Here is a 13,428-nt window from a genome sequence, read left to right on the forward strand (position 1 = left end):
ACCCCCAAATTTAACGAAAACCTCAAAGTCTAACCAAACCCCCCAAATTTAACAAAAAAAAAATCCCCAAACTGCACAAAAAAGCCCCAAAATGAACCAAAAAAGCCCAAAACTGCACAAACAGCCCCCCCCCCCCCCTCCCCCCCAGCCCTGCATGTGCAGGGACTTGATGTGTCCCTAAGGAAAGGGGGACGGGAAGGGTCTGGAACGCTGTGGGGCAGGGATGGGGCTGGAAAGCTGGGAATGGTGATGGGAAAGGCAGCCCCGTGCCATGTGCAGCAATGGGCTCCATAGGGATGGGGGGATGTCACCATGGGTCGTGTCCTGTGGGGCTGTGAGGGGGGAGATAAAGCCTCATGGGGGAAAATCCCATCTGAGCCCCCTTCCCAAGGGATTGAGAGGAATAAATCCAAATGAACCGAAAACTAAAGGGAAGGTTTAAAAAAAGGGGGGGGGGGGGGGGGGGAAGGGGGGGAAATGAAAGAGGAAAAGACCCAAACCAAGAGGGAATCGCATGGAACGGGGGCACCGGGAAGCGCATCCCGCCGGGAGGCGGGATCAGGAATTGTTCTGGTTCTGGTAGATGGAGGCTTTTTCCTTCAGCAGATCCAGACACAAGTGGCAGCTCCAGCTCCCTGTGGATAGATGGACCCGAGGGTGAGGTGGGAGCATTCCCATTGGAAGGAACCCCTCGGGAATGAACCTTCCAACCTTCCTCCTTTAACCTTCCTGGGGAAGGTGGCCAGAGGAGGGGTTGATCATTAATCCTGGGGGGATTATGATCCCTGAGGGATCATCAGGTCTCCTGATGGGAACACTGGCAGGGATTTCTGCTTGGAAGCCGTGAGTCAGCACAAGACCAAGAGGGGAGGAAGAGAAGGAGGAGGAGGAATGATCCTGCTTGGCTTCACCAGCCCATAAGGAGATCTTGGGATGGAAGGGGTGGATTTTCCCACCCCAAAATCCACTCTTCCACCTCCAAAATCCATCCTTCCCACCTCCAAAATCCATCCTTCCCACCCCAAAATCCATCCTTCCCACCCCCAAAATCCATCCTTCCCACCCCAAAATCCACCCTTCCCACCTCCAAAATCCATCCTCCTCACCCCAAAATCCATCTCCCACCCCAAAATCCCATCCTCCCCACCCCCAAAATCCATCCTTCCCACCCCAAAATCCATCTTCCCACCCCCAAAATCCATCCTTCTCCCCCAAAATCCATCTCTCCCACCTCCAAAATCCATCCTTCCCACCCAAAATCCATCTCTCCCACCCCAAAATCCATCTCTCCCACCCCAAAATCCATCCTTCCCACCCCAAAATCCACTCTTCCACCTCCAAAATCCATCTTTCCCACCCCAAAATCCATCTCTCCCACCCCAAAATCCATCCTTCCACCCCAAAATCCACTCCTCCACCTCCAAATCCATCTCTCCCATCCAAAATCCATCTCTCCCATCCCAAAATCCATCCTTCCCACCCCAAAATCCATCCTTCCCACCCCAAAATCCATCTCTCCCATCCCAAAATCCATCTCTCCCATTCCAAAATCCATCCTTCCCACCCCAAAATCCATCTCTCCCATCCCAAAATCCATCTCTCCCATCTCCAAATCCATCCTTCCCATCCCCAAGGCTTCCCTCCCTGCTGGAAAAGCTTTCCTCCAGCAGAGCAGAGAAGGAATAATGGGAAGAGCTGGAATGCTGAAGCCCGTGGCATGGGACAAGTCCCTGGCTCCCCTCCCAGAGCCATGGGCAGAAGCAGGTGGGAAACCTGCACTGAATTCCCAGTGGTTTCCCCATTCCAGAATGGGAATTCCATTGGGAAGCGGCACTCACCCTCGGGAGGCTCCGACATGGGGGGGTCAGGCAGTACATGTGGTACCCGCGGTCGCAGTCGTCGCAGAACAGCAGCTGATCCTGAGCCAAAGCAGGGGAAAAGTGGGAATATCGGGATGATTCCATGTGGCTTCGGATGAAGACAACAGGGAAGGGACAAGGATCCCTTGGGAATGGCAGCGACCCCAGACCTGAAGCCCAAAGATCCCTCCAGCAAGACTCTCCCATTGGTTTGGGGGGGGGGGGGGGGTATTCCCTTTATTTTGGGGGCACTCCCATTGTCCTGGGAGTTATTCCAGCTGTTCCAGGGGGTTATTCCCATTGTCCCTGGGGGTATTCCCTTTGTTTCGGGGGTTACTTCCATTGTCCCAGGAGCTCTTCCTGCTCTTTCAGGGGGTTATTCCCATTGTCCTGGGGGGGGGGGGGGGGGGATTATTCCCACTGTCCCAGGCCAGTATTCCCATTGTCCCCTGGGGATTATTTCCTGTTGTCCCTAGGGATTATCCAGACTGTCTTGAGGTTCATTCCCATGTCCCCAGTTGGTATCCCTGCTATTCCCAGAGGGTTATTCCCCCTATCCCCAGAGGTCATTCTCACTGTCCCAGGTTGGCATTCCCATTATCCCTGGGGGCTCATTCCCACTGTCCCAAAGGGGGTGATTCCCACTCTCCCAGTGGCACTCCTGCTATCCCCAGGGGATTATCCCCACTGTCCCCAGGGTTTAGGCCCCTGTCCCTGCAGGGGGGTTATTCCCACTGTCCCTGCGGAGTCATTCCCACTGTTCCCAAGCTGTATTCCCACTCTCCCGGCGGCATTCCCGGGCCTCACGTCGTTCTCGGAGGTGCCGCAGATGTTGCAGCACTTGCACTCGATGCACTGCCAGCGATAGGTCTTCACGGCTGCCATCATCACCGGCGTGAACTGGAGGCAGGACGGGTGTCCTACGGGAAGGCGACTCGGCATCAGGAATTCCCAACCTTTCCCAAGCTCCCGCCCGGATCCGTGCCCTTTCCAGCCCTACCTGAGCGCCCGCAGTCGGAGCACGACACCAGCTCCTCCGGTTGTCCCGTTTTCTTGTTGATCTTGGAATCTCCCAAGCAGAAATCGCAGTAGTTGTTGGGCAGAGCCAAACCGTCCGGACCTTTTTTAGCTGGGATAAAAAAAAAGTGGGAATACCGGAGTCAGCACAACGGATTTCCACTTGGGACAACGGGAAAACGCTTCGGCACCACCACATCCGAGCGCTTGGGGTGATGCCGATCGGGATGGGGATGCCGCTCGCTCCCAGCGCTGGCACAAGGGATTTGGCAGCTTTCCCTTGGGATTTAGGCAGGGAAGGGGGCGTTTTCCTTACATTTCTGCTCCTCGGATCGCTGGGAGACGGGAGTCGGGGGCTGCGAGTCATCCTTGTCGTCACCTTCCTCCTCAGCCAGGTGGGAATGAGCGTAGTGGTAGCTCAATCCCGGCCGGTTCTTGTACCGCTTCCCGCAGACTAGGGATAGAACCGGGAAGGAATCAGAGCCGAATCCGGCAGGGAGCGGTATTCCCATAGATCCCAATTCATCCGGCAACCCCCCCCCCACCACCCTGGTCCTGTCTCCAGGCTTTGAGCACCGGGAGCTGCTCCCGTTCAGCCCCCAAAAAGCACTTGGGAGGTATTAATATCCACCTCGGAATTCCCTAAGGAAAGGGGTTGGGGGTGGAAGCTCCGGATCGGGGCTGGAGAAGCCTCCGCTGCGCATCCCGCTGGATTTAGTGGGTGTTTGGGAGCGAAGCCACACCAGGATCAATCCAAGTGGGAAAACCCTGCTTGGAATGAGGCTCCCCGGGTGCATTTCTCACCCCAAACCCCATCTCCTAAAGCAGATTCCAAGGTGAAGGAAGGGGAAACTTCCATTTTTTGGGAATCCAAGGGAACATCCCAGCTCTGCTCCCTCCTGGATCCACTCGGCTCCTCCAAACGTGGCTTGGGAAACCACACCAGGAATTGTGCACATTCCACCCCGTTCCTTGCGGAAGGAGCTTCCTTAGGGAAAGCTCTGAGCATCCATGGATTGGGAAGCACCTTCCTGACCAGGGAATAGGCTCCTAAGTTGCCAATACCGGTTTTCCAGGGCTGTTTTGGGAACTGGGAGGCTCCAAAACCCAATTCCCAGCCTGGAGAGGCTCAGGCAGGAAGACCACGGAGCCGGAGCCGGCTTTCCACAGCCGGCACGAGGATGGGATTGGGTTGAAATCCCTCTGGAAAAAGCCAGAGCGGGATTTAGGAGCAGATTTAGCAACAGATTTCCATCATGGCATCCGGGAAAACCAGGGAAAAGGTCACTTCGGGATGAGATTCCCCAAGCTTGGAGCTTTTCTGTAACATCCCAACCTTTCTGGATCCACTTCCAGGCCTGTTTGAAGCCTGGAAAAGGGCTCCCAAACTAATGGGAACCAGCCGGGAATGAGGCTGGAGCCCCATGGAAGCAGCAGCGTTGGATTTTGGGGATCAAATCCCCTTGGGGCAAAGGGATCTGCTGGATACTCGCTGTCTCCAGGGAGAAGTCCGCATGGGCAGGTCTGGAATGCCGCAGAGGAGGCCAAAAGCAGCCCAGACCCAGCAATTACAACCTTATTACATGGAATTCCAAGGCTCCGGAGCCGAGCAGGGGCACGGCTGGGTCAGGGCCCGGAGCAGCCACCCGGAGCTGGCAGGAGGCGGCTCCTTCCCAACCCCCTGCAGCTTAAAAGTGACTCTTTTCCGACCCCCAAATCCAGGCAGGAATGCGAACACAAACCGGGATCTTTCCAACCTCTCCATGAGAAAAAGGGAGCCGTCGCCACGGCCATTCCCGGCTTTCCAAGCCCCCAATATCCCACATCCCGGAGCCGTTTTGGGAGCTTCTTTTAAGTAGGAACCGGGTGTTATTTTGGGCAAGAGAAGCAGCACTAAAGACGTTGGCGGCTCTTCAAAGGCCGCGGCGCATCCCGGGATCCAGGAGCCGGGATGGCTTTTGTGGATACTCCGTGTTTTCCCTCCCAGCCCCGCAGCAGGAGAGGGATTCATCTTTGTTTTCCCTCTCGTGCCGGCACGCACGCCCGCTCTTCCCTGCTGGAAAAGGGTCAGGAGAGGAGCAGCGAGGTCGGTGGTGGCCTTTGGCTTCCGCTGTGTCCTTCCCTCCCCCTTTCCCCATAGGGTGCAGTGAGGTTGAAAGGGGGGAGAAATCCCTGATTTTGGAGGGGAATCGTTGGGAATAGGAAAGGCAGGAAGTATAAAAGCAGACAGAGAGTGACTACCTCGGTCGGGAGGTTTCAAGGAATGCTTTTGTTTGTAACTATCTGAAACACAGAAAGAGAGTCGTGAGAACACCCCACACGCACACACGCATCCCAGGCCATGCTTCCAACAGGGGAAAAAAAAAGGCAGGAAAAACACAACTCTTCGGGATCAGGCTTAGGGAAAGGAGGGGTGGGGTGGGGGTGAGGGGAAGAAGGAGGTGGCAGCTCATGCAGGACAGGAGGAAGAAGACAGAAAGGGCATTCCAAAGCCTCACTTGCCCCTTGGGTTTGCTGCTTTCCCTATTAAATTCCTTAGTTTTCCCACCCAGTTCCTCTTGAGGAAGCATTGGGAAGCTTGGGCTCGCGGAGGAGTGGGACTGGGAAGCGAATTCCCACCCCTGGAGCTGAGGAGGGATTCGAACCAGAGCGGGAGCATTGCGTTTCACAGCTACAACCTTGGGAAGTGGCTTTAAGGAGGGATGAGAGGCCAAGGGTGGGATAACGGGATCTGAGCCGGCTCCAGACCGGGTTGAGGGACACGGATCCCAGTGGGAAGCCAGCGTAGGGGGCAGGGGGGGGCTGCTTCCCACCTTTCCAGGGCTGTTTGCAACACCAGGAGAGGTTTATCCTCATTTTTCCATGCACAGCCCTTCAGTGGGGGCGAGATGCCGGCATTCCCGGTGGGAAAACTCCAGCCATCTCCACCCACCAAAGAATGGAGAGTCCGAGGGGTCTAAAAACGCCCTCCCCCCAGGATGTGTCAAATTCCCTGGGTTTTGGGGATTTCAATCCCAAATCCCAATGGAAACCCCAATGGATTCCCCCCCCCCAAAGAGCACTCCTGGCGTTCCGTACTCACTGTCGCAAGCGTAGGGTTTATCCCGGTCTTCCAAGATCGCCGCATCCAGCTTCTTCCGAGCCCCACTGACGCCTTTGCCCTGGGGTGGGGGGGGGGAGGAAGAGGGGAAAAAGTGGGAACAAGCCAAATTTGAGGGAAACTTGCGCCCCAAAAAGCTCCTGGATTGAGGACACGGACAAGGCGTGATCCGACACTGCCACACAGTGGGAATAGTCGGGAATTGCCACCGGGTGTGCATGGAACACGAAGTATCCCTTGGGATCCTCAGTGACTCTGCCACACTTTGGGAAGGGGCAGGAGCACCAACACCCCCCTAACCAGGTGGATTCCAGGGCGTTGGAAGTGGGTTTTCCATGCCCAACATTCCTTAGTGGCAGAGGGACACGAGTTATCCCAATCCAAGGGGGTTTTTCCCCTTATCCCACCCACAGGCTCGAGCACATCCCAAAGTTTTCCCTCAAAACACGGGCGCAGAGGAGCCCTGGGTGGTGTCGGGGCTGCTTTGGCATCGGCAAAGGCTTGGATTCACTGGAATTGCTACCAAAAGGCCGGGATCCAGCCCAAGCCCACCTTGGCCTTCCCCTTCCCTCGTCGCTTTGGCGTATCCTCCTCATAGTCTTCATCATCCAAATCATCCAGGAAATCATCCGGCTCCAGGATCCGCTAGGAAAGAGGAGAGGACATTGCGGATAACCCCTTGGGATTGAGGGGAAAGGGGGGGGGAAGTGGGATCTGGGATACTCCAGCATGGGCCCGGCAGCCAAATCCATTCCAACGCCTACGGAAGTGATCAGTGGGAAAACCAAAATCCCTTGGGAGCACTGGGATGGGAAAAGTGGGATTTGGTGGTGGTGGCCTCCAGCCTGGCATGATCCGTACCAGGCTGGGCTGGAGCCGCTAAACCAAGCGCTTCCCACCCCATGGATCGTGATGGGATTTAAGTACCACGCGTGGCTTCGAAGGGAAAAGGGGAACTTCTGAATCCCAACGTCCATTAATAACATTCCCTTGGGATTAAATCCTCTGGGAGGGAACTGCAACAGGAAAAGGCCAAAGCATCAGCGGAATCTGCATCCCTATGGTTTTCAGGACAGGAAATTTCCTTTCCCTTTAATTCTGATGCTGGAATATCCCTTTCCCTAAATTCTGGGCCCAAAATCCCTCGTTCCTTGAATTTCAGGACCAGAATCCCCCTTTCCCTGAATTTTCGGACCAGAATCTCCGTTTCCCTGAATTCCGTGCCTAGAAAAACCCTTTCCTGAATTTCAGGACCAGAATCCCCCTTTCCCTAGGTTTTTGGACCAAAATCCCCTTTTCCCTGAATTTTTGGAGGAGAATCCCTCTTCCCATGAATTTTGGGAACAGAATCCCCCCTTCCCTAGGTTTTTGGACCAAAATCCCCTTTTCCCTGAATTTTCAGACCAGAATGTCTCTCTCCCTGAATTTTGGGAACAGAATCCCCCTTTCCCTAGATTTTTGGACTAAAATCCCCTTTTCCCTGAATTTTTGGACTAGAATCCCTCTTCCCATGAATTTTGGGACCAGAATCCCTCAATTTTCAGGACCAGAATCCCCCTTTCCCTGGATTTCGGGACCAAAATCCCCTTTTCCCTGAATTTTCAGACCAGAATCTATCTCTCCCTGAATTTTGGGAACAGAGTCCCCCTTTCCCTGGATTTTGGGACCAAAATCCCCTTTTCCCTGAATTTTTGGACTAGAAAACCTCTTCCCATGAATTTTGGAAGCAGAATCCCCCTTTCCCTAGATTTTTGGACCAAAATCCCCTTTTCCCTGAATTTTCAGAAGAGAATCCCTCTTCCCATGAATTCTGGGAACAGAATCCCTCAATTTTCAGGACCAGAATCCCCCTTTCCCTAGGTTTTTGGACTAAAATCCCCTTTTCCCTGAATTTTCGGAACAGAATCCCTCTCCCCCTGAATTTTGGGAACAGAATCCTCAATTTTCGGACCAGAATCCCCCTTTCCCTGGATTTTGGGACTAAAATCCCCTTTTCCCTGAATTTTCGGACCAGAATCCCTCTTTCCCCTCAATTTTGGGAACAGAATCCTCAATTTTGGGACCAGAATCCCCCTTTCCCTGAACTTTGGGCCCAGAATCCCCGTTCCCTGCACCCTGCCCCCCCCTACCCCAATCCCATCCCATTCCCAGCGCCGGGAAGCGGCACCTTCCGCGCGCGGCTGTTGGTGACCGGGAACTCGCCCAGGCTGTCGTCATCCAGGCGCGGGTCCGGGAGGCTCCGCTTCTCCAGCGGCTCGGTGCGGAGCAGCGCTTCCAGGCTGCTGCCATCCTGGGCCAGGAGCCCGTCCTTCTTCAGGCTCTGCTCCGTGTCTGCAGGGAAAGCCGGGATCAGCCGGAATCCGGTGGGATACCACGGAGAACACCCCCCCTATCTCCCAGCCCTGGCAGCGCTCAAAGGGCAGGTTGGATGGGGCTCGGAGCAAGCTGTTCTATGGAAGGTGGCCTTGCCCGTGGTGGTTGGAGCTGGATGAGCTTTAAAGGTTCCAGCCAAGCCAAATCATTCCAGGCTTCCATGACCCACCTTAAAACTGCTCCAGATGGAAACCATTGATCAAGGCTATGACTAAGAGAAGATCCCACTCCAGCTGGGCTCCATCAGGGGTTCAGGAGGTGATGGGATCCAACCTGAACCTCACAACCCAACAGGAGAACGTCCCTATTCCCAATGTTGCTCCCATTATCCATGGCTACGCTTGGATCCAGCCCCACCTCAGCTCCATTAGGAGTTTAGGAAGTGATGGGATCCAACCTGAGCCTTAAAACCCAATGGAGGGGTCTCCATCACCCTTTGGCCTCTGTGTCCAGCCCCTCCAGCTTGATGCCACCTCGATTCCCCCTTTGTGGGCATCATCCAGGAGCCAAGGGATCCAAAGCCCATGAGGAATCATTCAGCTGCTCCTGGTGAGACCTTTGGTGGTCGTGCCCTGAGGAACCCAAAACCCAACAGCCCTTCATGGGCTCTACCATCAGGAATGAAGAGGAACCGCCACAAGAGGACCATGGAGATGAGGGACGTGAGGAACCACCACAAAAGGAACGTAAGGAACCACAAAGGAATGGGGTGGTGAGGGACATGAGGAACCACAAGAGGAACATAAGGAACCATAGAGGACCATGGAGGTGAGGAATGTGAGGAATGACCACAAGAGGAACCTGGAAGTGAGGTCTGTGAGGAACCACAAGAGGAACATCAGGAACCATAGAGGACCATGGAGGTGAGGGACACGAGGAACCACCACAAGAGGACCATGGAGATGAGGAACCACCACAAGAGGAACATAAGGAACCACAAAGGAATGGGGAGGTGAGGAATGTGAGGAACCACCACAAGAGGAACATGAGGAACCACAAAGGAACAGGGAGGTGAGGGACATGAGGAACCACCACAAGAGGAACGTAAGGAACAGGAACCATAGAGGACCATGGAGGTGAGGAATGTGAGGAACCACCATAAGAGGAACACAAGGAACCACAGAGGCCCATGGAGGTGAGGGAGATGAAGAACCACCACAAGAGGCCCATGGAGGTGAGGAACACGAGGAACCACCACAAGAGGAACACAAGGAACCACAGAGGCCCACGGAGGTGAGGGAGACGAAGAACCACCACAAGAGGCCCATGGAGGTGAGGAACACGAAGAACCACCACAAGAGGCCCATGGAGGTGACGGACACGAGGAACCACCACAAGAGGCCCATGGAGGTGAGGAACACGAAGAACCACCACAAGAGGCCCATGGAGGTGACGGACACGAGGAACCACCACAAGAGGCCCATGGAGGTGAGGGACACGAGGAACCCACGGAGATGAGGCCCATGGGGAAGCAGAGGCCTGGGCTGGCGCGGGAGGTACCTGGTTTGATGGAGGGGAAGGAGAGGCGCGGGTCCTCCGGCGGGTGAGCGCGGCGTTTCTTCCTCCAGCGCCGCGCGGGGTAGGAGTAGAGCTGCCCGGCGGCTAAACCTGGAACCCAAACCCCAAACCCGGCCCGTTGTGAGTCCACGATCCGAGGCCACGACATTCCCATTCCCAGCCCCGCTCCCACGTACCGGGCCCACGGTGCCGTTTCTCCATCCAAATGTAGCAGTTGCTCTGGGCCACGCCGGTTTGGGAGTCGAGGAAGGGGAGGCGGACGCTGCGCTCGGCGCAGAGCCGCGCGTTGTAGTTGTGGCACTGCTCCATGGCATCGCGGTAGTACTGCTCCCCCAGCCTGCAGGGCACGGCACGGAGAGCTCAGTCCCAACCCCATTCCTGACCCCATTCCTGACCCCATTCCCAGCCCTGGGATGTGTCTGCGCCCACCCAAACCCACCCTAAAGGAAGCGCAATGGGAATGGTTTGGGTTGGAAGGGGGCTTAAAGCTCATCCAGGGATACCTTCCACTGGAGCAGGATGCTCCAAGCCCCATCCAAGCTGGGCCTGGAGCACTGCTGGGAATGGGGCAGCTCCTCCATTCACCCCATGCCAGTGTCCCACCACCCTCCCAATGAAGCTCTTCCTCCCAAGATCCCATCTGACTCCTTCCCTCTTCCACATGGGAGCTGTTTCTCCTCATCCCATCCCTGCATCCCTTGTCCAAAGCCACTCTCCAGGTTCCTTGTAGCCCTTTAGGACACCCCACATCCCCCCCCCTTCCCAAACATACAGGGGGAAATTCCCACTCTTATGGGAACAAATGCATCCCATGGGATACGTAGGATGCTCCCACGGGGATATATGGGGATGAACCTCCTCTCTTGGCCTCTATAGGACCCTCTCATAGAGATACAAAGGGATAATACCCCCCTCCCAATAGGATACTTTACTGGAATGTATAGGGATAACCTTTTCCTTGACCTCTATAGGACTCTTCCACAGGGATATAAAGGGATAATTCCCCCCCATGGCCTCTATAGGACCATTCCACAGGGATATAAAGGGATAACTCACACACACACCACACCCCCCCGGCCTCTATAGGCCCCTTCCATAGGGATATGAAGGGATAATTCCCCCCCATGGCCTGTATAGGACCTTTCCACAGGGAAAAAGGGATAATTCCCCCCCCCCCATGGCTTCTATAGGTCCCTTCCATAGGAATATAAAGGGATAATTCCCCCCCATGTCCTCTACAGGACCCTTCCACCAAGATATAATGGGACAATTCCCCCCACCATGGCCTGTATAGGACCCTTCCACAGGGATAAAGGGATAATTCCCCCCCATGGCCTCTATAGGCCCCTTCCATAGGGATATAAAGGGATAATTCCCCTCCATGGCCTCTATAGGCCCCTTCCATAGGGATATAAAGGGATAATTCCCCTCCATGGCCTCTATAGACCCCTTCCATAGGGATATAAAGGGATAATTCCCCCCCCCCCATGGCCTCTATAGGCCCCTTCCACCGGGATATAAAGGGACAATTCCCCCCTATGGCCTGTATAGGCCCCTTCCATAGGGATATAAAGGGACAATTCCCCCCATGGCCTGTATAGGACCTTTCCACAGGGATAAAGGGACAATTCCCCCCCATGGCCTGTACAGGACCCTTCCACCGGGATATAGAGGGACAATTCCCCCCTTACCTCCACAGCACACCCCTCCCCGTCCATACCCCCCCTCACGGCCCCATTTTGAGGTCTCCCCTCACGGCCCCCCATGTTTTACCTCAGCAAAGTTCACCCCGAACAATGACCGCTCCCCCCCCCGCACCCCCCAACCCCGCCGCGCACTTGGTCCCGCCCGCGGCACATGCGGGGTGCGGGAGGGGGGGGAGCCCCGTTTTCAGCGCTGGACCGAACCATTCCCTGCCCCGGGGGGGGGAACACGACACCCGTCGGGCGCCGCACTCACAGCTTGACCACATTCTGTACCACCGCCGCCATCTTGCCTCCGCCGCCACGGCCCGGCGCCGCCCAGCGCGCATGCGCGGCTGGCGGCAGAGGGGAGGCGGGGAGGGAGCGGGTGGCGCGTGCGCGGCGGGAGGGGGATGGCGGGAAATTGAGGGAGGGGGAGTGGCGGGAAAGGGGGTGACGGGAAATGGGTGGGGGAGGAGGAAAATGGGGGGGGGCGGGAAATGAGGGGGGTGGCGGGAAATGAGGGGGGCGTGTGGCGGGAAATAGGGGGGAGTGGCGGGAAATGAGGGGGGCGTGTGGCGGGAAATAGGGGGGAGTGGCGGGAAATGAGGGGGGCGTGTAGCGGGAAATGGGGGGGTGTGGCGGGAAATGGGGGTGACGGGAAATGGGTAGGGGAGGCGGAAAATGAGGGGGGGTGGCGGGAAATGGGGGGAGAGTGGTGGGAAATGGGGGGGGAGTGTGGCGGGAAATGGGGGTGGCGGGAAATGGGGGTGGCGGAAAATGGGGGGGAGTGGCGGGAAATGGGGGCGTGTGGTGGGAAATGGGAGTGGCGGGAAATGAGGGGTGGTGGGAAATGGGGGGGGGGAAGTGGCGGGAAATGGGGGGGTGGTGGGAAATGGGGGGAGAGTGGCGGGAAATGGGGGGAGCTGCGGGAAATGAGGGGGGGTGTGGCGGGAAATGGGGGGCAGTGGCGGGAAATGGGGTGTGGCGGGAAATGGGGGGGGTGTGGCAGGAAATGGGGGGGCGGTGGGAAATGAGGAGGGGGTGGTGGGAAATGGGCGGGAAATTAAGGGGAAAATCCGGAGGGAATGGGGAGGGGATGAGGATGGAGGTGAAGGGAGGAAGGAGGAGGAGGATGACGGTGAAGAGGAGGATGAAGGATGCTGGGAAGAGGATGAGGATGGAATGAGGGATGGATGAAGGTGGGGTTGGGGGGTCCTCAATGTCAAATCTCCGCCCCTCCCCATAGAGGTTCCTCGTGGGAACCCATCCTTATCCCTACACATCCATGTGGAAACCCCAAGTTTTGGGGCTCTTTTCCTTTCCCAGCAAACCGGAATTACCCTGAGATCCCAAACCTCATCCCATGGGATGCAGCCCCAGGAACAGGGGGGATTCCTGTGGGGTTTTCCTGCTCACTCCCACTTCCCAAGGTCATTTTTCCCTGTTTGCTGGGAAATTAGGGGTTATTTCACCTGGGATTATCCAAGCGCTCCCAGTGTCCCCATTGCTCCCAGTGTCCTCATACCCCAACACCCCCCAGTGCTCACATTCCCCATTCCCAATCAGTGAGTCCCCCATTGACTGAGCCATGGCATTCCCAATCCCATTCCCACTTCCTGGAACCATGATGGGATAAAGCAGGAATTAACGGGTTAAGCAAAGGGGTGGGAGGAGCCAGGGGCAGGAGAATCCACAGGGATTTTATTGCTAATAATTAAAGATTAATTCCAGAAATGGAGTTTTGTGTAGCTCAAATGAAGAATTACACCTGGAAAAATGGGGGAAAAACCGGGATTAGGATAATTTGGTATCATTTGGTATCAAATAGAGCCGAAAAGGGGGAGCAGGGAAGTGCCAAATCCATGCCCCAAATCCA

General features: G+C 56.0%; 1 protein-coding gene across 3 annotated transcripts; it reads right to left on the reverse strand.

Annotated features, from left to right (window-relative positions):
- Positions 1-466: 466 nt before the first annotated feature.
- On the reverse strand, positions 467-11,946 carry DPF2 (double PHD fingers 2). Of its 3 annotated transcripts, XM_061444096.1 has the most exons (12): positions 11,827-11,946; positions 10,044-10,204; positions 9,850-9,957; positions 8,144-8,307; positions 6,529-6,621; positions 5,959-6,037; positions 5,118-5,159; positions 3,193-3,330; positions 2,860-2,988; positions 2,667-2,779; positions 1,839-1,919; positions 467-635 (listed from the first exon to the last, which is right to left on the reverse strand). In XM_061444096.1, exons 1-12 carry the CDS (start codon positions 11,856-11,858, stop codon positions 600-602), a joined length of 1,176 nt encoding a protein of 391 aa, XP_061300080.1. In that variant the 5' UTR covers positions 11,859-11,946; the 3' UTR covers positions 467-599. The 3 variants fall into 3 exon arrangements, with proteins under 3 accessions (XP_061300080.1, XP_061300081.1, XP_061300079.1); XM_061444097.1 differs by lacking the exon at positions 5,118-5,159; XM_061444095.1 differs by lacking the exons at positions 467-635; positions 1,839-1,919; positions 2,667-2,779; positions 2,860-2,988; positions 3,193-3,330 and having other exon boundaries at positions 3,707-5,159.
- Positions 11,947-13,428: the final 1,482 nt, after the last annotated feature.

This window comes from Pezoporus flaviventris, unplaced genomic scaffold (assembly GCF_033815535.1).
Source record: "Pezoporus flaviventris isolate CSIRO_AGI_PZ_B2104156 unplaced genomic scaffold, CSIRO_AGI_Pfla_v1 ptg000676l, whole genome shotgun sequence".
Taxonomy (NCBI): Eukaryota; Metazoa; Chordata; class Aves; order Psittaciformes; family Psittacidae; genus Pezoporus; species Pezoporus flaviventris.